We start from the raw sequence: 22,531 nt of genomic DNA, 5'->3' as shown, positions 1-22,531 counted from the left end.
TTGTCTAAGCTGTCTTCTTTGTTTTTAGTGGCTCACAGTAGTTGAGCATGTGCCAAGAGCTGACAGTGTCCCAAAGGAGAGGATCATAATCAGCAACCAATTGCAGGCTGATTAGAGGCTGGACTCTCAGGCACCAGCAAGGAAAGTATGTTGTTAAGCTCCATCCAGGGAGATGCTGGGAACTTGGTTTTATTATTGGCGTGAACTGGTGTGAAATGTGTTTGCCAGCTTCCCAGGACTGGAAAATTGCAGCCAGCCTGTAGTTGACTGTTAAATTAGAAGCCTGGCCCTCAGGCAGCAACTTTTAAAGTCGCAGATATACCTCTTTGGGGACAGACTGGGACATGGATGATTTTGCCTTTCCCTCTGTACTGAGCCCTGGAGGGACTGTCATGATTAGTGCTCATGAGGCCATTATAATTGCTTCTTCTTCTTTTTTTTAATAGTCTTGTGGGTCTCATAGGCACAGCTTTCGGACCTAGGTGTTTAGAAGCCCATACCTCCAGTGGGAGTCTTAAAGGTTGGGGTACTAGATGTGGGGTCTGAATCCTCCACTCCTCAGGGAGTAGTTAGGAGCTGAGGGTTCCCTCTAGTTTCTGACACTATATCAGGGAGTGAGGTTTATGGTGAGAACGTGTCTCAGCCTTTCCCACCTATTTTGATGTGGATATTTTTTCATTCTCACAATATGTAGAGTCACTCAGCTAGTTTCTGGACCTATTTCAGAGGGCATTGCTTGTGGGTGGCTGTACATTTGGGGTATATGTGGGAGGAAGGGAGCTCAGGAGTCTCCTGTGTCACCATCTTGGTCAACTCCGAACTAAACTCCCAGTTCCTTTCATTTATTTTTAGAGAAATCCTAAATTATATTTCCTGGAAGCATTCCACTTTGCTAAAATATCTCCTAAGACAAAATGGCCTGAGCAGAAACACAAAAACAAATACTTCAATTGTGCTCCTACCAGTATGAAGAAATGTAGTAATGTCACTCACAGTAATAAAACCCAAGTTTTCAAAACTATTGGCAGTAGATGTCACAGATTTGATTTAGGTGAAGGCTGCCATCAACAGCATCCTAAATCTTTCGTATAAACTGCCATCAGAATGGATCTCTTCTCGTCTGCATTTTGGTATTTCAGCTTTGTTGTTATTGTTTTGTTGTTAATTTTAATGCAGGGACTTTATAATTACTCTGTGTTAACAACAGCCTACTGTGATACAAAAGATCCCACCATTTGGTGGATGAGCACTCCTTTCCAGCACTGTCTCATCTAGACCTTTGACAAGCACAGCTTCTGTATCTTCCCTCAGAAGAGGATCAGTCAGAACAAAGCCAACAACAGAGCCCCCATACTCATTGAACAATCCTGGAAATAGCCTCCACAAGGACAAAGATATCTTTTTCATCACCAGTATATATCCAGAGCCTAGCACAGGATCTGACACCAAGTACCCACTCAAAATAATGTGCTCGTTCTGATTTAAATTTGAAACATCTAACTTCTCATCCACTTCCAGCTTTAGCTCCCCCTTAACTATGTAGTTCTACCTTGTCCAGTTTGGAGAGGAATCTCTGATAGAGAACACAGAAACAAAATAGGGACTCAAAAGCTCTGCTTTCTCCCCATATTCAGTTACAACATCTGTCCTAAGAATTGTGTTTCTCTCATGTTCACTTTATCACATAAGAAATGCACTAGAAACAAATTACAATGAACTTTCTAAAGCTATGGGTACTCATTTTCACTATTTAAGTCCTGTGATTGCTCCTATATTGTATCAAATCATTCTCTCAGCACAGAAGGAGTTTAAATGGTAAATGATATAAGAAAGTGAGAAGAGCATGGGATTTGGAAGCAGAAGGTTTAAATTTAAGCCTGGGTTATTCTATTATATGATCGGATTATTCACCTGTGGATAGATCCACCTGTGATCTAAAATCAGTAATTTAACCTAAGTCATGATTTCCTCATCTGCTAAATGAGAATAAGATTAATAGTTTTTAACATGGTAATATGAGAAATAAACATGAAAAGATGGGAGGATTACATAAACTAAAAGCTGTGTATATAAATATTATCATATGTCTTTCTAGCTCTTTTTACTACCTCATACTCTATATTTGCCTTTATTTGTTTATTGTCTGTCTCTTACCACTAAATTATAAGCTCCAGAAGTTCTGCTTTTATAGATTTCATTCACTGCTTTATACACACTGCCTTGAAAAGTACCTAACTGGTACACAGTAGATGCTAAAAACATTTACTGACTGACTCAATAAATAAACAAATGAACTCATTTTCAGAACTTTGCTAATTATAGACAGTGTATCACTTTTAACTCTGGATTCCACTGGTTTTATTGTCCCCCCCCCTCCCATTCTTCCTCTATTATCATAATGTTAGCATCTATCTGAATGTTTACTTTGCTCTGGGAATAATAGTCCCTCTTCATATTCTCTTGGAATGCGCTCACCCTAATCCCTGCACATCTCTGAGCTACCTGTATGTTGGCCCAGATGTTATAAGGCTGGATACATCTCCCTTTGTACTCTTCTCTAAATCTTAGTGCTGTCTCAGACCATAGGGGAGGAGAATCAGGGATTTAACAGTTTTCAGAATTCCAGGCATTATTTTACATTTATGGTAATTAACATATTCTTCTTTTGCTGCTAATATCACATAGCTCAGTCCTGTGCAAAATGAAACATGTAACCATGGATCTCAGCTGGTGGTAGAAATCTATGCCATCCTCTGATCTCCGGTTACCCATTAATAGTTTTATTGCAATTAGCACTTCCTATCTTGTGTTTATTTACATTCCTTGTCTTTCTCACTGGATCATAAATAGTTACAGGTGAATGGGGTCATGAGTAAAGGGCTAACAAAAACCTCTCTCTGTGCCCATGCAAAACCAGGTCTATCTGAAAACCAGATAAAGGCAGAATGTTATCCATGTTATCATAACCATGTTATGATTAAAATTACCTCTGATTAGCAAATTATATCTGGTTTGGAGGACTATGAATGATATATAAATTCCTAGTGTAGACCTAGATTCCTGCATACAGTGTATCTTGAAACCAAGAGCTCCCTTTAGCAGACCTGGAATATATACCTATAGAGCTGTGATAAAGGATACTGGTTGGTTCCTCCACTGAGACTGAGGCTTCTCTGCAAGGATAGTTCCCATTCCCTAAAACCTGAGCTGTCACTTGAGGTAGGGTATAGCCCCTGGACTGATAGGAGGGTTCCTACTGATGCTGCCCTGCGAGCTAGTATGCTAAGTTTCTCATTCTGTATCCTTCTAAGGGGCTATGGGCCAGGCACTGTAAGCATTTGAACTTGATTTGCATTTCAAGGGCATAACAGATCCAGGTTTTAACTGAATTAATCGCTGCTGAGAATTTCCCCCCAAAATGAGTTCTAGTGTGAGCAAGAATCAAAACATCTTCCATCTCTGAAATGTCCTTACCTGAATTGATAAGAGTGTATCATAAGTTTCTTTCTTTATATGTTTCATGTGGACAGTGGAAAGTACTGTGGAGGAAAAGGAGACACTGTTTATAAGGTTCTCCTACAAGCACTGTTGAGCAGAGAGAGAACATGCTCCCGGACACAGGATGAAGACCTGGGCCTCCACACCTTCTGCACATACACCTCACAGGTAGTTCTCATTAACACTTTATTGATTGTGTTGAATAATAAAGATATGATCCTGCATGTGGGTCCATACCTGCTCCATATAAAGTGCTTTCACATACATCCCTTCATGTATCATTTACAATGAATGACCCAGACAATAAGGGCAGTTAAAATAAATCACATTACGCTGATGAATAAATAAAAGCCAAATGAAGAAACTCAGCCCAGAGAGATGAATAGCCCAAGACCTAAAACTTGACTATAGATCTCCTGACTTCTAATTCAGAACACTATCCTGCCTCTCCTACAAGACGAAGGATGCCAAAAGATGGGAGGAAGGCCAGCAGAGAACATGCCTGACAGGCTATTTGGGTGAAAGAACTGCAAATAGCACTGTTCTCTGGTTCTATTTGTCTGCACATCGCCTTTTTCCATTTTCCTAAGTATCAATCCATATTTCCTCCTTATAATTCTATTCCATGTTTCCCTACTACGTTGATTCCCCAAACTTCTCTAGCCCCTGAGCTCCTGGGGCTTGGTCCATGACAGTACTATTTCTCTGACACTGCCTCTACTTCCTGTTGTTAGGTCATAGCCATTTGGCAATGACAAAGATAGTCTTTACTCTGGTCCCAGCCAGGCCCCACTCTTGCCACTATGGACCGAACAGGATGGAGCAAGTGTTCTGCATTGTTGGTGCTCTGAAGGTAACAGCTGGTGGGGTAGCAAGGTAAGGACTGGTTCCTTAACTCAGCCCCACCACTTTTTCCTAAAAACTATGGGGCCTCGGGGCACCTGGGTGGCTCAGTCGGTTAAGCATCTGACTTCAGCTCAGGTTGTGATCTCAGGGTCCTGGGGATCAGGCCCCTCAGTCAGGCTCTGTGCTCAGTGGGGAGTCTGCTTCTCCCTCCCCCTCTTCTTTTGCCCCTCCCCCCACTCGTGGGCTGCATGCTCTCATGCTCTTTCTCTCAAATAAATAAAATCTTTAAAAAGAAATAAAGCATCCATGGGAAGTGGGAGAAATAAAGCATCAGAAGGACTGCTATTCTGTTTCAGACTTCACTAGTACAGGAAAAAGAATAAAGAGAAATTGTACCCTGTTTTAAGTGGCCTCTTTTCAGTTCATCTCCATTATCAGCAGTCATAAGTAACACCTTGATCCCTCTTGTGATCAGGGCCTGTGGAGAAATTTGGTAAGGTAAATGAACTGTCCCTGATCCCATGGAATGGCTTCTCTCTAGAAAAAAATGATGGTGATAAAAATACTGGAATGAAGCTGAGGAATGGAGAAAAAGTTCTAATTCCTTCATCCAACTACTTGTAAGTTAGTAAATTAGAACAAAAAAAATCATTCCTGCCTCAGCCACATTCAGAAAGACCAAACTGATAATTGAAATATCAGACCTAGGGGCGCCTGGGTGGCTCAGTCGTTAAGCGTCTGCCTTCGGCTCAGGTTATGGTCCCAGGGTCCTGGGATCGAGCCCCACATCGGGCTCCCTGCTCAGCGGGAAGCCTGCTTCTCCCTCTCCCACTCCCCCTGATTGTGTTCCCTCTCTCGCTGTGTCTCTATCAAATAAATAAATAAAATCTTTAAAAAAAAATAAAAATAAAAATAAAAATAAAAAAATAAAATAAAATATCAGACCTAAAGGAAGAGGCAGTGGGACTATTTTCATTCACCTTAATACAGTGCTTTCCCCTAAGGACCTGAATCCCAGATTTTGTCTAGTGCATCAGAGAGCTTAAGACAAACCTCCTCTTCCACACTCATGCTCAAATTAACCACATGCTGTGGACCCAACTCACAGGATGGTTTAAGAAACACACACACAACTGCTGGTTTTCCTTTGGTCAATGGCAAGTGCAAGTAAATTTTTGTTTAGTCAATCTATAGTCACACTTGCTGCATGAGACTTTAATGTCTCTACTTTAGAAATAAATCCAAGAGAGTCTAAATCAAAGAGAGAGAGAAGAGGCTAAGAAACTTATTTACTTGAAAGGTCAAATATTAAGACTATGGCCATGAATACTGAGAAAAGCCAAAGGTATGCCTTTCCTGGGCCTATGGATCACAATATCCTGAAGGCGAAACTATTCCTGCAATTATCCTTGTTGATTATGAGAAGGTGGTTTGCTTTTTCTGAACTCTTCTGAAAAACAGGGAAGGCTGAAAGGTGAACAGAATGAGTGAGAGGAGACAGCGTGTCATATATTAATTACAGTCAACCCTTCCACTACCATAGGTCCTATATAGATGCAATGTTTCACATCTTTAGCCCGAGCAAGCAATATGGCCGGTTGGTAAGTTGCCATATAACTTTTCATCTAAACTAGAACACTTGATAATGAAAAGGGTGTTAACCAGGATTCATGGACCACTACTCATAGGGATAGCAATAGGCTCCCCTTCTAGGGACTGTGGGCTATTTTGTTTCAGACTAAACATTCTGCTAATAACAACTAGATAAACTGGACAAAAAAATTAACTTATTTGAAGATACTAGATCTATATCGAGGCAGGACTTGAGGAGTCAAGTTTTCAGAGTGGCAGGCGACCTAGAGAGGTGAATCTAGCATGTGTTATACTTTTTCCTTGAGACACTGATTCCCCAAGCATCAGTTGAGAGGCTGAAAAGCTGAGTAGATTTCCCAGCAATTTATGAGATGTGGGGAAAGAAACTGTAGTTCATAGACAGCCAAAACAGAGGAGGGGCCATAACAATTCTAGGCTTTTAGCTGGAACCCAAAGGGCTATCCCTTAGGAGAGAAGGTGAACAAGAATTAGACTTACTCTCATAAGAATTAAAGCCCAGCTCCAAATCATTTCAATTACCTTCTGGAAGCAAAAATAAATCCATCTGAATAGCTTCAAATGATTTCAGTCATGTTTTCATAAATAAATTGGATTGAAAAATTATTAGGCATACCAAAAAATAATACTTTACTGAAACCATGAGAAAAACAGACAACAGAACAGATACATAGGAAATTAGACATTAGGTTTCTTTTTTTTTTTTTTAAAGATTTTATTTATTTATTTGAGAGAGAGAGTGAGAGAGAGAGAGAGAGCACAAGAGGGGGGAGCGGGAGAGGGAGAAGCAGACTCCCTGCTGAGCAGGTAGCCCGATGCGGGACTCGATCCCAGGACTCCAGGATCATGACCTGAGCCGAAGGCAGTCGCTTAACCAACTGAGCCACCCAGGCGCCCTAGACATTAGGTTTCTTAAACATTGCTTTGAAATAATTATAATTAATATGTTCAAGGAGTTTTTTAAAAATGGAAAATTTTGGCCCAAAAAAAGGAAACCAGAAAAGAATCAAATGAAAATTCTAGAGCTAAAAATCATATATCTAAAATTGAGAACTAGGTTTGACATCAAATTAGACAAAGCTGCAGAGAAAATTCATAAATTACAAGATATCTTAGAAAAAATCATCCAGAGGGCGCCTGGGTGGCTCAGTCGTTGAGTATCTGCCTTCGGCTCAGGTCATGATCCCAGGGTCCCAGGATCAAGCCCCGCATCGGGCTCCCTGCTCTGAGGGAGGTCTGCTTCTCCCTCTCCCACTGCCCCTGCTTGTGTTCCCTCTCTTGCGGTCTCCCTCTCTCTCTGTCAAATAAATAAATAAAATCTTTAAAAAAAAAAAGAAAAAATCACCCAGAAAAGAGCAAAATAGATATGATGAAAATATCTAGTTTTATATAACAGAAGTCCTAGAGGAGAAGAGAGAAAAAAAATGGAGCTGAGAGTTGCTGAAGATTTTCCAAAACCAATTAAAGACTTCAAGCCACATAATGAAGGGTGCAAACACATGTAAGCAGAATAAAAATAAAAACCACACCTAGCCAAATCTTAGGAAAGCTGAGGGAAAACAAAAAAATAAATCTTAAAAGAAGCCAGAAGAAAAATACATTTTACCTTCAAAGGAACAATAATTGTATCAATACCTAACTTCTTAATAAAAACAATGTACGCCAGAGAATCATCAAAGAAAATAATTGCCAATCTAGAATTCTGCATACAGTACAAATATCCTTCAAAATGATGATGAGCTAGGCACATTTTCAGGCAAACAAAAGGTGAGAGAATTTGTTAATAGCATACCTGCAACAAAGAAAATACAAATAGGTGTTCTTTAGGCAGAGGAAATGATAAGAGAGATAAAGCTCAGAGATGCAAAGAGGAGAGAAGAGCAACAAAAAGTAAATTATGTACATAACTCTAAATGACTCCATATAATAATAAAAATAAGTTCTTGTGTGTCTAAAATATATTTAACATTAAAAGAAATAACAACAGTACTGAGGAAAGAAAGGAGGAAAATGCAATTAAACTGTTCTCAGGCGCTTTCTTTGCCTTGGAACTGGCAAGCACACTAATTTATATTAGACATTAATAATTCTAGGATGCACAGTAGTCTCTATGGCCAATACTAAAAGAAAAGTGAAAAATGTTTAATAAGCTAATACAGGAAAAAATGGAATAATAAAAAAATAGTCAATCCAAAAGAATAAAAAAAAAAAAAGAGAGAGAGAAAGGACCATAGGACAGGTAAGACAAATAGAAAGAAAGTTAACAGGATGGTAGATTTAAATGCAACTGTCAGTAATCATATTAAATGTAAATAAGCCAAATACTTCATTTAAAAAACAAGAATTTTCATAATGAATTAACAAAAACAAATTTTAATTATATACTGCTTACAAGGTATGTTCCTTAAGCATATGAATCCAGAATAACTGAAACTAAAAGGATAGAAAAGTATGTATTATACAAACACCAACCAAAAGAGAGCTGTGAGGTTCACAGAAAGGAAAAATATTTTAACATCACTCTTTGCCTTACATGAGAGTTGTGTAGGTAGTTTCTTGTCTCCTCTCTAGGATGCAAATGCATGAAAAAATTAAATTGGACCTTATTCATCTTTATATCCCATGGTATCATGCAAGCTATAGCTAATCGGGATATGTTTGCTCCACAAACTAACAAAGTGAGAAAAGAAATATGTAAATACAGAGGAAAATTAAAGGAACACTTACCTTTTTAATATATGACATGTATCTTCTATCCTGATGATATGAACCATATTCATTCTCAACCTGCAGAGCAATGATGGGGCCTCCTTTTCCATACTGAGGGTTAAGGAGACGAGAGTTTGAGAGTGAAGTTACTGGTGGGAAAAGCTAGATTTTCTCAATTTGCTGTTGTACACACATATTTAGAGTGCCATAAAAATAACATATTCCTCAACTCAACTCCAAGTTAAACCATAGTTCAGGCAGTATCTCTCACTCCACAGTCTGCAGTCAACTGCTCCTAGAATCCTACCTTTTCTAGTACTCCTTATTAATGGACTCCCACCCTTTTCCTTCATAATTCCATGCATTAAGCATGACTTCCACTTCCATCCTTTCTCCCTTAGCACCAGTTAAAGGAGTCAAGTGTCTCCCATCCTAAGAGTTGTCTCACCTCCTTCTTATTTTTCAGGAACTTCACTCATTTCAGACTACCCTTCTGTCTTCTGTATCATCATCTCCTTTACTAAACCTTCCCCATAATCATTTAAATTGACTCAGTCCTCTGTTAAAAATAACTTGCCTGGACCACATCCCCCTCCAGTTCCCACTAGCTTGTCCCCTTCACCTTCATGGACAAACTCTGAAATATTCCTGTACTAACACCTGACTTCTTATTCTCTTTTACTCTTTTACTCATTTCCATTCTTTCCATTCCACCTACATTATTAACATTACCTTCTCTTTGCTAAATTCAAACAATAAATTTTAATCCAAATTTACTATCTCTCTGAGCAACATGTGACATCCTTGACTACCTTCTCTTTCTTGAAAGAAACCCTCTCTTCTGTGGTCTCTTATTGCTCTCTCCTAGTTTCTGGCCTGCCTCCCTGGTCACTACTCTTCAGTTTCTTTTGTGAGCTCCTCTTGCCCTACCCACCTCTTAAATGTTGATGTTTCTCATGGTTCTCTATTAATCCCAACTTTGTGCTGGACCACATCCCTTTCTGCTCTCCTAATTATGCCCTCTTGCAAATCTTCATATTTCCCATCCCTACTGACTCCTGTCTGTTGATGGTAACATGCTCAGTCATCCCCTATCTTTATAGTTCTCTCCAGTCCAGCCAATATATTTCCTCTTCATATCTTGCACCTGCCACACCCTAGTCAAGCTTCATCATGCCCACTTCGGCACCTCCTCAATCTACTCTTGGAGATACGTGGGCAAGCGTGAGGTACTCCCCCCAGCATATAGAAACAGAAGGAGTGTTGACTTCTAAGAATTAAACTCCATACCAACCATGCAAGTAAGAATGTGGACAACACCCAGGACTATGTATAAGTGCCAGTGAAGTGTCTGCACATCAAAACCTGTGTTCATCATGACTCAGGAGCAACTGGGTGGAAAAAGTTGAAATGGGAGAATTTTTAGCAAGAAAGGAATAACTGACTGCATTGTATCCTGATAGGGGAAAAAAGAGGACAAAAGGCCCAAAAGAGTGCTCCCTCAGTATTATGCTGAGTGAAATAAGTCAATCAGAGAAAGACATGTATCATATGACCTCACTGATATGAGGAATTCTTAATCTCAGGAAACAAACTGAGGGTTGCTGGAGTGGTGGGGGATGGGAGGGATGGGGTGGCTGGGTGATAGACATTGGGGAGGGTATGTGCTATGGTGAGCACTGTGAAGTGTGCAAGACTGTTGAATCACAGATCTGTACCTCTGAAGCAAATAATACATTATATGTTAAAAAGAAGAAGAAGAAGAAGAAGAAGAAGATAGCAGGAGGGGAAGAATGAAGGGGGGGAAATCGGAGGGGGAGACGAACCATGAGAGACGATGGACTCTGAGAAACAAACTGAGGGTTCTAGAGGGGAGGGGGGTGGGAGGATGGGTTAGCCTGGTGATGGGTATTAAAGAGGGCACGTTCTGCATGGAGCACTGGGTGTTATGCACAAACAATGAATCATGGAACACTACATCTAAAACTAATGATGTAATGTATGGTGATTAACATAACATAATAAAAAAAATAGAAAAAAAAAAGAGTTCTCCCTCAAAACCATTAAATGTCATCCTCTGCTGACAAACACTGAAAAAGTTTTTCAAAACCTCCTTCTCGGGACGCCTGGGTGGCTCAGTCGGTTAAGCGTCTGCCTTTGGCTCAGGTCATGATCCCAGGGTCCTGGGATCGAGTCCCGCATCGGGCTCCCTGCTCCGCGGGGAGCCTGCTTCTCCCTCTGCCTCTGTCTCTCTCTCTGTCTCTCATGAATAAATAAATAAAATCTTTAGAAAAAAAAAAAAAACAAAAAAAAAACCTCCTTCTCACTTCCCCTTTCCCATCCATCCAATTATGAATGTCGCAGATTAGAGAATAGATAAGGAAAGAGGGAAGATCCAGAAATTGACAGTACCTGGGATTAGCAAGAGACCCAGAACCAGATACTAAAAGTTCTAAAGGGCGGCTACTCAGGTGCAAGTGCTGATTTATAACACCATGATAAAATGCTTTTGAGGCCTCCCAACCTCCTCAGACCCTGATTTTGTGCTCCTTAAGCAAGGTTCTGTTTATTAATTTAGTTTTCCAGGAGTTTCAAGACGAAGAAGTCTGATTTGGGGTGGGCTGAGTACTCTAGTTCAACGCTGTCCAGCAGAACTTTCCGATGAGGAACATATTCTGTGTTTGCATTGTCCAGTATGGTAGCAACCATCCACACATGCCTACTGAGTGCTAAAAATGTGTCTAGTGTAAATGAAGAAATGAATTTTTAATTTTATTTGACTTTAATTAAGTTTAAATAACTGCATGTGGCTATGGCTACCATACTGGACAGCACAGCTCTAATCTTTGTAAAGGATGATCTCTACACCCCCCCTCCCCCAAATGGCACACAGATTCACACTCTTCAGCCACTTAGTGGTTTTAATGGCTCTCCTGAGTCTGATTAACTGAGATACTCACAATGTTAGGAACCAACTCTCCACAGTAATTTCAAATTCACACTCTGTCAAGCCCTCTCCTACCCACATATAAGTTTGCCATTGCCTCCATTCAATCTATGATAACATCTCCTTCAAATGATTACTGTGGCAATGAGATAAGCTAGGTAAATGTTGACTGCCTCACAGAAAGCTTGTTACCTAATACATGCTACATTTTTGTTCCCTCCCTCTGTTCATTTTCTCTCTAGTATATAGTCCTTTTTATATTTTCCAAACATTTTAGAAATATAGTAGCACTAAACAATGATTATGCTCGGCACCATGGTTTTATTGTGGTGGAGGGATGTTAAAAAAACAAATAAATTGCAACTTCTACAAAATCGCTGACCTAAAGTCACCCATCTAATCTATTATGTGTGAAGGACTGACAAGTAGCTACCTTTAGCAGCCAAATTAAGACATTTTGAGGACTATCATTAATTTCCCATTTATGGTGACTGAGGACAAAGATATAATGGAGAAGAGAAAACAAAAATATACAGAGTGCAATTTCAAGTCCACTGCCAGAGAAAAGGCTTCCAGTTGGGCAGTAGATAGGAAACAGGTACAAAAGCAAGGTAATAAAAACCTAGTATTTCTTAAATAAGGAATCGGAACGAGCGCTATATACACTTTCTGCTTCTGTGTGATAGAAAATAGGCTAGCCTTGGGGCGCCTGGTTGGCTCAGTTGTTAAGCGTCTGCCTTTGGCTCAGGTCATGATCCCGAGGTCCTGGGACTGAGCACCGCGTTGGGCTCCCTGCTCAGCGGGGAGTCTGCTTCTCCCTCTCCCACTCCCCCTGCTTGTGTTCCCTCTCTCACTATCTCTCTCTCTCTCTCTGTCAAATAAATAAATAAAATCTTAAAAAAAAAAAAAAAGAAAATAGGCTAGCCTTATCCAGGAAATCAATTGAGGCAATTACTTCTCTTGGTCATAGGAATGGGGAATTTATATTTACCTGGAGTTGTACTATCTTGGGAATTATCTTATCAAAATAGTGATTCACTGCTTTAGTGAAGCCCCTGTAAGTTGTTCGCAGCTTCATTTTTGGATCCTGGAGTAACCAGCTAGGATTGAAAAAGTAGGAATCATTCTTGGGGTGGGAAAGAGCAATAAGAAATACTCAAGCATGAGGCTGGAAAACAAGGACAGCCACACTGGAACAGTATATTGTGAGATCTTAATGCATCTTTCAGAAAAAGCAATCTGCGTTCTAGTTGCAAATAGCTCAGCACCTTAGCCACCGCCTCTTTCCTCAAAATACACATCAGAGTTGTGTAATGATGAAATGATCCAGAGCAGAGTCATCAGACTGCAGCCCACAGGCCAAATCAAAGCCATTGTCTGTTTCTGTAAATAAAGTTTTATTGGAACACAGCCACACCCTTTGTTTACATATTGTCACAGCTGTGTTCATGCTACAAGAGCAGGACTGAGTAGTCACAACAGACTGTGTATGTGGTCCTCAAAGTGGAAAATATTTATTACCTGGTCTTTTACAGAAAAGGTTTACCAACCCCTAGTCTGGAGTGAGACTTTTATAAAGCTGTTTCAAAGTTTTTAAAAAATGCTCTTTGATGGAATATTATTTAGCCATAACAGGGGAATGAAGAACTGTACATGCTACTACATGGGTGAATCTTGAAAACATTACAAAGAAGCCAGTTACAAAAGGTCACATATTCTATAATTCCATTTATATGAAATATACAGTATAGGCAAACCAACCGGTCTGAAAGCCAATTGGTGGTTGCCAGGGGCTGGGAGAAGGAATAATGGGAGTTGACTGGACATAGGGCTTCCTTTTTGGGTGACAAAAGTCTGGTGCTAGTGAGTGGTGATGGTTGTTCGACATTTTTGAGGTACTTAATTGCCACAAAACTGTACACTTTCAAATGGTAAATTTTTATCTTATGTGTATTTTACTACAATAAAAAATGATTAGAAGCTAACAAAAGGGTAAACCCCTCTTTAAAAAGAGATAATCAACCCAATTTTTTACTATTTGTACCTCCATCACAATAAACTAGAACTTACAAAGGTATTCCTTAAGTGGTTGCCACTAGTTGTTACTAAAATAAAAAAAGTACTCTATCTTATTTACACTGCAGAAATGAGATGGAGGTTTATATAAAACAAACACATACTATAAAAATCCCAGTAAATCAAAGTTCATTTTCTATGTCATTAAGTAGGAAAAGAGTATAGTTTAAAAATGTACACAGAAAACCAGCAAAACCCTTTGCTCTAACTTCCATTTGAATGTGCTAGGGGCCCATGTGGAGTCAAGGCCAGGGGCCTCAGATAATAACTTACCTGGGTAAGCCTCCAAGGTCTAAGTCGCTCCCAATATAGGGGCCTGGACACAGAATGACCCACAGCCCCACCTCCGAAGCCATGGCTATAAAAGTCCTGGGAAGTGAAGCAATAAGGATCATTTATTATTCAGGCTGAGAACTGGAATCACTGCTATTTAGCTCACTGAGGTCTCTTCTGAGGTTAGAATGGGTAGAACTCCCAGCCTGGTCTACAAAAGTCCTTGTAGGTGACATGAACCAGGGGGATATGGATCCCTACATTCAATACAAAGGGGCTCATTCAAGGTGCTAGAAAACAGAAAGTCCAGAAGCCTACTCCTCCCCGTGTATCTGCCACCACCATGCAAGAAAGCTGTGCTAAGGCAGACACTTACAAATCTTGTTCCTCCTTCTGTGTCTCCTACTTTCAGTCAGTCACCAAATCATGTTTATTCCTCCTACTTAATGTTTTCAAACAGGAAACTCCTCTTAATTTCTAGTACTACCACCACATTTATTAAAGAACTCATCATTTCACACCTGAGTTATTACAGTGGTTTTCTAGCTGCTTTCCTTCCTTCTTCTAACCTTCTTCCAGTGTTTCTCCAGTCATACCAAACATCATCATCAACAACAAAAATAGGAGTTAATTTTTTACCTCATATCGGCATCCGGCACTACAGTCTTCTTTAAGACTATTATTTTATTTGACAATTCAGTGAGATAAGTATCAATATCGTCTCCACTTTACAGATAATAAAATAAAAGCTTAAACAAGTCAGAGCTTCTTAAAGGTCATATTTTCAGTAAATAGAAGAACTAAAAGTACAATCAGGCACAGAGCTTCCAGAAATGAAATATCAACTACTGTATTATTCTGCTTCTTTAAAATACTGCTGGCACAATCTTTCTAAATGCACATACAAACTTGCCAAATTAAAATTCTTCAAGTGACTCCCAATTACTTCAGAAAAGATTCCAAATTGTGAAGCATAGTAAATATAAAAGCAATATGTGGTCTACTACCTATTCAGCTTTATTTTTTGGCATTTTTTCTACTTAAACTAATAAGAGAACCAGAGAGCATTATTTGCAGTTCCCAGAAAATATACTGTATGGTAGAAAGTTAACCACCAAAGCCATTCCCTTTTCTTCCTGGGCACACAGCTCAACTACATTTCCCAGCCTCCCAGGCACTGAGGTGTTACTATGTGATGGACTTCAAGCCAACAGAATGTGAACAGGGGCAATGTGTTCCAATTTCCTAAAAAGATTCTCCCTGCTCTCTCTTCCACTTGCTGACTTGATGCAGATTTAAGAGTAGCAGCCTGGAAGCTATGTGACGAAGATGGTGAAGCCACAGATAAAAAGACCCTCAATCTCTTAATTATTTCTTGGAACAGAGACATAATACTTACCAGGAATACCTATTTTAGATTTTACTTAAATGAAAATAAACCTTTATTGTTAAAGACATTGAGGCTTACTTGTCACAGTAGCTAATATCACCTTAATTAACTTAAAAATGTTCTCTCACATTTTGACTTTGCCCTTGCTGGACCCTCTGCCTTAAATACCACTCAGGTCCCTCTAGCAAACTCCTGCTCAACATTTTAAATTACTTCAGCTATAACTTCACTGGTGTCTTCCCTGATCTGTTCCCATAATTTGGGTTGTGTGTTTTTTGTATATTATTTGTCTCCCTCTCTATAGAGAATCCTTAGTCTTGACAGTACAAAGTGTATTGTCTGTCCATCTCCTGCACAAAAGACAATGTCTGAAGTCTAGCAGATAGCTAATACATATTTTTGAATAAACAATTATAGATCTTCCTGAACTTAAGATGGGGTTTTATCCCAATAAATCCATCATAAGTTGAAAATATTGTAAGTAAAAAAATGCATTTAATACACCTAACCTGCTGAACCTCATAGCTTAGCTTAACTTACTCTACAATGTGCTCAGAACACTTACATTAGCCTACAGCTGGGCAAAATCATCTAACACAAAGACTATTTTATAGTAAAGTGTTGAATATCTCATGTAATTTATTGACTACTATACTCAAAATGAAAAACAGAATGGTTGTATAGGTACAGAATGGTTGTAAGTATATCACTGTCTACCCTCATGATTGCACGGCTGACTGGGACCTATAGCTAGCTGCTGCTGTCCAGTATCATAAGAGTGTATAATACAACATACTGTTAGCCTGAAAAAGACCAAACTTCAAAATTTGAAGTATAGTTTCTACTAAATGCATATCACTTTCACACCATCATAAAGTCAAAACATTGTAAGTCAGAACGTTGTAAGTTGGGGACCATCTATACTCTGTGCCATATCTTAGAAACCTTGTAAACTATAGCCCAGAAATACCCTCTTATAACTGAGACAGCAGGTTCTTCATAATAGATTAAAACTGCATCAATCAAGATGTAAACTTTCTAAACCACACTGTGAGTAAAATGCACCACAGACACTAAGGTCTAGGCTCTATTGCAAATAACAGATTCACTTCTCAAGAAGGCTTCAATCCAGGAAGAGAATTTTTTTCCAATTATTCACTATGATGATTTTAATAATTGCATAATTCACACATATCCTATGTCTAAGTGACATCAGGCATTTCCCAATTAAAATTCGGGGAAAAAAAAATCAAATGTAAGTCTTCCTTAAAGATTTACTGAAAGCAGTAAACTATGTCTTCCAATCATCTTACTAAAGTACAAGATCTTAATTATAAATCAGCCCAATGGGTGGATCATTTTCATATTACAGGGCATATTAATTTATGTCAAGTGAATCATAAATGATGATTCACTTTGTTATTGTTTTTGTTATTGTTTACGGTCCAGGGAACAGAATTATCAGAGCTTCCTGATGATTTCCCAAACAGAAAGTAAGGTGCCTTTGTTCATCTGATCCCACAGACCCTAACCCCTGTCTTTGAGCCATAGAAACAGGCAACCTCGACATTAAGACATACATGAAATCCAGATTTGCAGTAAAATAAAACCATCCTTTTCTTGGCTCATGAAGGTTCCAGGGAATATGCCTGCAATGGAAAAAAGAGAAATATAAAAATCTTTTACCTTATTTGCCCTTATTCCATATTGATTCCTCCAGTTTTAATATAGGACCTGGGCTATCTTTACTGTGAAGGAAACTGAAGATTTCAATAGCCAAGCCTCTGTGTGTGAGTGAACTTTGTATTAGCTTAAAAATTTCCTCCTTCAAATGCCCAGTGCAGATCCAAGCAGCCAATATTATTCCTTGATGCTGAACTTCAGGTAAGATAGATATATATGTAACATCCTCTGGGGTTCAACCACAAATTTTTTTTTAAATACTAATGAAAACATATGAAAAATTTAAATCCATATCTATAATGGCAAAAAAGAAAAACCATTAGCCATAAAACAGAAATCAGCAAGAGCTGAAAAGTGTATAGAACTAGATTATACTGTTTCCTTTAAATGAATAAAATGAAATCCAGCAATCAACAATACAAGATTCACAATACCCAGGATCCATTAAGAAAATTACTAGGCATGCAAAAAACAGGAAAATGTGACACAAAGCAGAAAAAAAAAATCAAGCAATAGAAACAAACCCAGAAATGACATATAGGATGAAACTAGCAGAAAAAAAATACTTTTTAGTATTCAGCTATAAAAATATTTACCACATCTTTAATTTCATAATTTTTAAAAAAATTTTACTATGTTATGTTAATCACCATACATTACATCATTAGTTTTTGATGTAGTGTTCCATGATTCATTGTTTGCGTATAACACCCAGTGCTCCATGCAGAATGTGCTCTCTTTAATACCCATCACCAGGCTAACCCATCCTCCCACCCCCCTCCCCTCTAGAACCCTCAGTTTGTTTCTCAGAGTCCATAGTCTCTCATGGTTCGTCTCCCCCTCCGATTTCCCCCCCTTCATTTTTCCCTTCCTGCTATCTTCTTCTTCTTCTTTTTTTTAAATATATAATGTATTACTTGTTTCAGAGCTACAGATCCATGATTCATCAGTCTTACACAATTCACAGCACTCACCATAGCACACACCCTCCCCAATGTCTATCACCCAGCCACACCATCCCTCCCACACCCGACCACTCCAGCAACCCTAAGTTTGTTTCCTGAGATTAAAAATTCCTCATATCAGTGAGGTCATATGATACATGTCTTTCTCTGACTGACTTATTTTGCTCAGCATAATACCCTCTAGTTCCATCCACGTCATTGCAAATGACACGATTTCATTCCTTTTGATAGCTGCAAAATATTCCATTGTGTATATATATATATATATATATATATACCAAATCTTCTTTATACATTCATCTGTCGATGGACATCTTGGCTCTATTGGGTATTTACCCCAAAGATACAAATGTAGGGATCTGAAGGGGTACATGCACCCCGAAGTTTATAGCAGCAATGTCCACAATAGCCAAACTATGGAAAGAGCCAAAATACCATATCTTTAATAAGTAAAGGAATGCATAACCATGATGAGGAGAAAAATGGAAGATATAAAAAAGACTCAAATGGAACTTCTAAATTTTAAAAATGTAGCATCTGCAATAAAAAATACTCTGGATACCATTAATAGCAGCAAATGAAAAATATATTGTCTGAGACTAATAGCAGAGTACATACAACATAATAAATGGTCAGAGCAAAACAAACTATCCAAAATGGAAAATAGAAAAAACGAAGACTAAAAATAAAAATGAACACAGGATTGGTGATACGTGGTTTCTTACCAAGAAGTCTACCATATGTGGAATTGGGACTCCTGGAAAAAAAAAAAGGGGGAGGCAAAAATAGTAGTAGAAATAGAGCCACAATTTTACCAAATTTGATGAAAACTATAAACCTACAGATTCAAGAATTTCAAAGAACCACAAGTAGAATTAAAAAAAAAAAGATCTACACCCTAGCACATTAGAATCAAATTGCTAAAAACCAATGAAAGAGAGAAAATCTTAAAAGCAAACAAAGCGGGGGGGGGGGTGATAAGAACAGCAGATTTGTCATCAGATAATGTGCAGGTCAGAAGACAAGAAAGAAATATTTTAAGATACTGAAATTAAAACAAAAACAAAATTAAACCATGTCAACTTAGAATTCTACTTATACTCAGCAAAATTATCCCTCAAAATAGAAGATGAAAAAATCAACTTTTCAAAAAAACAAAGGCTAAGAGAATTCATTACTAACAGACTTCCACTACAAGAAATGTCAAAGGAAGTTCTTCCACAGAAGGAAATACCACGTGGAAATTATAATCTATACAAAGGAATTGAAGAGCAGTAAAAATGGTAAATATGTGGTAAATAAATACAAAGGAATTGAAGAGCACTGAAAAAATGGTAAATATGGGGGGCGGAGCAAGATGGCGGAGGAGTAGGAGACCCGGATTTCGTCTCCTCTCAGGAATTCAGCTGGATAGGGATCAAACCATTCTGAACACCTACAAACTCAACAGGAGATCGAAGAAAAGTATAGCAACAACTCTCTGAACAGAAAAGCGACCACTTTCTGGAAGGTAGGACGTGCGGAGAAGTGAATCCGAGGCGATATTCGGGAGGATAGATGGCGGGGGAGGGGCCTCCGGCGGCCCCTTCTGGCAAGTGATAGAGCCACAGAGCACAAAATCAGGACTTTTAGAAGTCTGCTCTGCTGAGGGACGTCACTCTGGTGGCTAAGCGGGGGTTGGAACCCTCGTGGGACAGTGTGGTCTCAGGACCCTCGGGGTCACAGAAAGACCGGGGGTGCCTGAGTGCGGCAGAGCTCCCAGGTATTGGAGTGGGGAAGCGGGCTGCAGAGACGGAGCCCAGGTGCGGGCTCTCAGCTCGGGGTTGCCATAAACCGTGATCCGCGGCACAGTCGGGCCACTGCTCCTCCAGCAGGGACCCGACAAGCGGCAGATCCAGGGAGACTCACCTTCTTCCCCCCGGAGGAGAGGTGCGGGAGCGCACCGCAGGGATCTGCTGGGTTTGGAGACTCCACCCGGGGTCGGGTGCCAGAGATAGAAACGCACGGTCACAGGCCGGGTGAGCACGGAGTGCGGCCGGAGACCGGGGAGACAGGAGTGACTGACTGCTTTTCTCTGGGGGCTCACTGAGGAGCGGGACCCCGAGTTCTCGGCTCCTCCCGGGCGGAGACTGGGAGGCCGCCATTTTCACTCTCCACCTCCAAAGCTATACGGAAAGCTTGCAGGGAACAAAAGCTCCCGAGAGCAAACCCAAGCAGATTACTTAGCCCAGACCGGGCAAGGGCGGGGCAATTCCGCCTCCCGCAAAGACATTTGGGAACCACGGCAACAGGCCCCTCCCCAAGAAGATCATCGAGAACAGCCAGCCAAGACCAGGTTTACCGATCAGTGAGAACGGCAGAACTCCAGCGCTAGGGGAATACTGCACATAGAATTCATGGCTTTTTTACCATGATTCTTTAGTCTTTCAAAGTAAATTATTTTTTTTAACTGTCTTTTTTTCTTTTTTTTTGAATTTTTCTTTTTCCCTTTTTCAACCAACATCTTATCAATCCCTTTTTTAAAAAAAACATTTTTATTTTTCATTCTTAGAGTCATATTCTATCCCTTCATAGTAGTTACCCGTATTTTTGGCATATATATATAAGTTGTTCTCTCTTTAAAATTTTGAGATAGTTTCTTCTAACAGATCAAAATATACTCTAAATCTCTAGTGTATGGTTTTTTTCTACTCCCCTGCCTGATCACCTTCTCTCCCTTTTCTCTTTTTCTTTTTTTTTTTAAATCCTCTTCTTTCTTTTTTCAAACAACTTATCAATTCCTTTTATAAAATTTTTTATAATTTCCATCTTTACAGTCATATTCCATCCCTTCATCATATCAACCCTTATTTTTGTACATATATAAGTTTTTCTTTCTTTAAAATTTTGGGAGGCACTTTCTTTTAACAGACCAAAATACACCCAAAATCTAGTGTGTGGCACTGATCTATAAACCAGCCTGATCATATTTGATCACATTCTGTTTTTGTTTTGTTTTGTTTTGTTCTGTTTTTGTTTGTTTTTATCTTTATCTTTTTCTTTTTCTTTTTTCTTTTTTTCTTTCTTTTTCTTTTTTCTCTCTTTCCCTTTCTTTTCCCACTGCTTCAGGTCTTTTCTGATTTGTTTAGAGTATATTTTCTGGGGACGTTGTTACCCTGCTAGCATTTTGTTCTCTCATTAATCTATTCTCCTCTGCACAAAATGACAAGATGGAAAAAATCACCTCAACAAAAAGAACAAGAGGTAGTACCGACTGCCAGGGACCTACTCAATACGGACATTAGTACGATGTCAGATCTAGAGTTCAGAATCATCACTTTAAAGATACTAGCTAGGCTTGAAAAAAGCATGGAAGTTATTAGAGAAACCCTTTCTGGAGAAGTAAAAGAACTAAAACCTAACCAAGTAGAAATCAAAAAGGCTATTAATGAGGTGCAATCAAATATGGGGGCGCTAACTGCTAGGATAAATGAGGCAGAAGAAAGAATCAGTGAGATAGAAGACTAAATGATGGAAAATCAAGAAGCTGAGAAAAAGAGAGATAAACAACTACTGGATCACGAGGGCAGAATTCGAGAGATAAACGATACCATAAGACGAAACAACATTAGAATAATTGGGATCCCAGAAGAAGAAGAAAGAGAGAGAGGGGCAGAAGGTATATTGGAGCAAATTATAGCAGAGAACTTCCCTAATTTGGGGAAGGAAACAGGCATCAAAATCCAGGAAGCACAGAGAACCCCTGTCAAAATCAATAAAAATAGGTCAACACCCCGACATCTAATAGTAAAACTTACGAGTCTCAGAGACAAAGAGAAAATCCTGAAAGCAGCTCGGGAGAAGAGATCTGTAACCTACAATGGTAGAAACATTAGATTGGCAACAGACTTATCCACAGAGACCTGGCAGGCCAGAAAGGACTGGCAGGATATATTCAGAGCACTAAATGAAAAAATATGCAGCCAAGAATACTATATCCAGCTAGTCTGTCATTGAAAATTGAAGGAGAGATAAAAAGCTTCCAGGACAAACAAAAACTAAAGGAATTTGCTAACACAAAACCAGCCCTAAAAGAAATCTTGAAAGGGGTCCTCTAAGCAAAGAGAGAGCCTAAAAGCAACATAGACCGAAAGGAACACAAACAATATACAGGAACAGTCACTTTACAGGCAATACAATGGCACTAAATTCCTATCTTTCAATAGTTACCCTGAATGTAAATGGGCTAAATGCCCCAATCAAAAGACACAGGCTATCAGATTGGATTAAAAAACAAGACCCATCGATATGCTATCTGCAAGAGACTCATTTTAGAACCAAAGACACCCCCAGATTTAAATGAGGGGGTGGAAAACCATTTACCATGCTAATGGACACCAAAAGAAAGCTGGGGTGGCAATCCTTATATCAGACAAATTAGATTTTAAACCAAAGACTATAATAAGAGATGAGGAAGGACACTATATCCTACTTAAAGGGTCTATCCAACAAGAAGATCTAACAATTGTAAATATCTATGCCCCTAACATGGGA

At 39.2% G+C, this 22,531-nt stretch overlaps 1 protein-coding gene across 1 annotated transcript in view; it reads right to left on the bottom strand.

The window, feature by feature from the left end:
- The window catches only part of LOC116645799 (beta-galactosidase-1-like protein 2), a 68,414-nt gene that overhangs the window by 37,739 nt on the left and 8,144 nt on the right, over positions 1 to 22,531 (bottom strand). The window contains exons 3-8 of the mRNA XM_032426211.1: positions 16,931 to 16,999; positions 13,961 to 14,056; positions 12,603 to 12,711; positions 8,683 to 8,775; positions 4,741 to 4,822; positions 3,475 to 3,539 (exon numbers count right to left, since the gene is read on the bottom strand). Of these exons, the coding sequence (XP_032282102.1) occupies positions 3,475 to 3,539; positions 4,741 to 4,822; positions 8,683 to 8,775; positions 12,603 to 12,711; positions 13,961 to 14,056; positions 16,931 to 16,999 (514 nt within the window). The remainder of the gene's footprint in view (positions 1 to 3,474; positions 3,540 to 4,740; positions 4,823 to 8,682; positions 8,776 to 12,602; positions 12,712 to 13,960; positions 14,057 to 16,930; positions 17,000 to 22,531) is intronic.

This window comes from Phoca vitulina, unplaced genomic scaffold (genome assembly GCF_004348235.1).
Source record: "Phoca vitulina isolate PV1807 unplaced genomic scaffold, GSC_HSeal_1.0 scaffold34, whole genome shotgun sequence".
Lineage (NCBI taxonomy): Eukaryota > Metazoa > Chordata > Mammalia > Carnivora > Phocidae > Phoca > Phoca vitulina.
The sequence above is the reverse complement of the archived record's forward strand: the minus strand, read 5'-3'. Positions and strand labels throughout refer to the sequence as shown.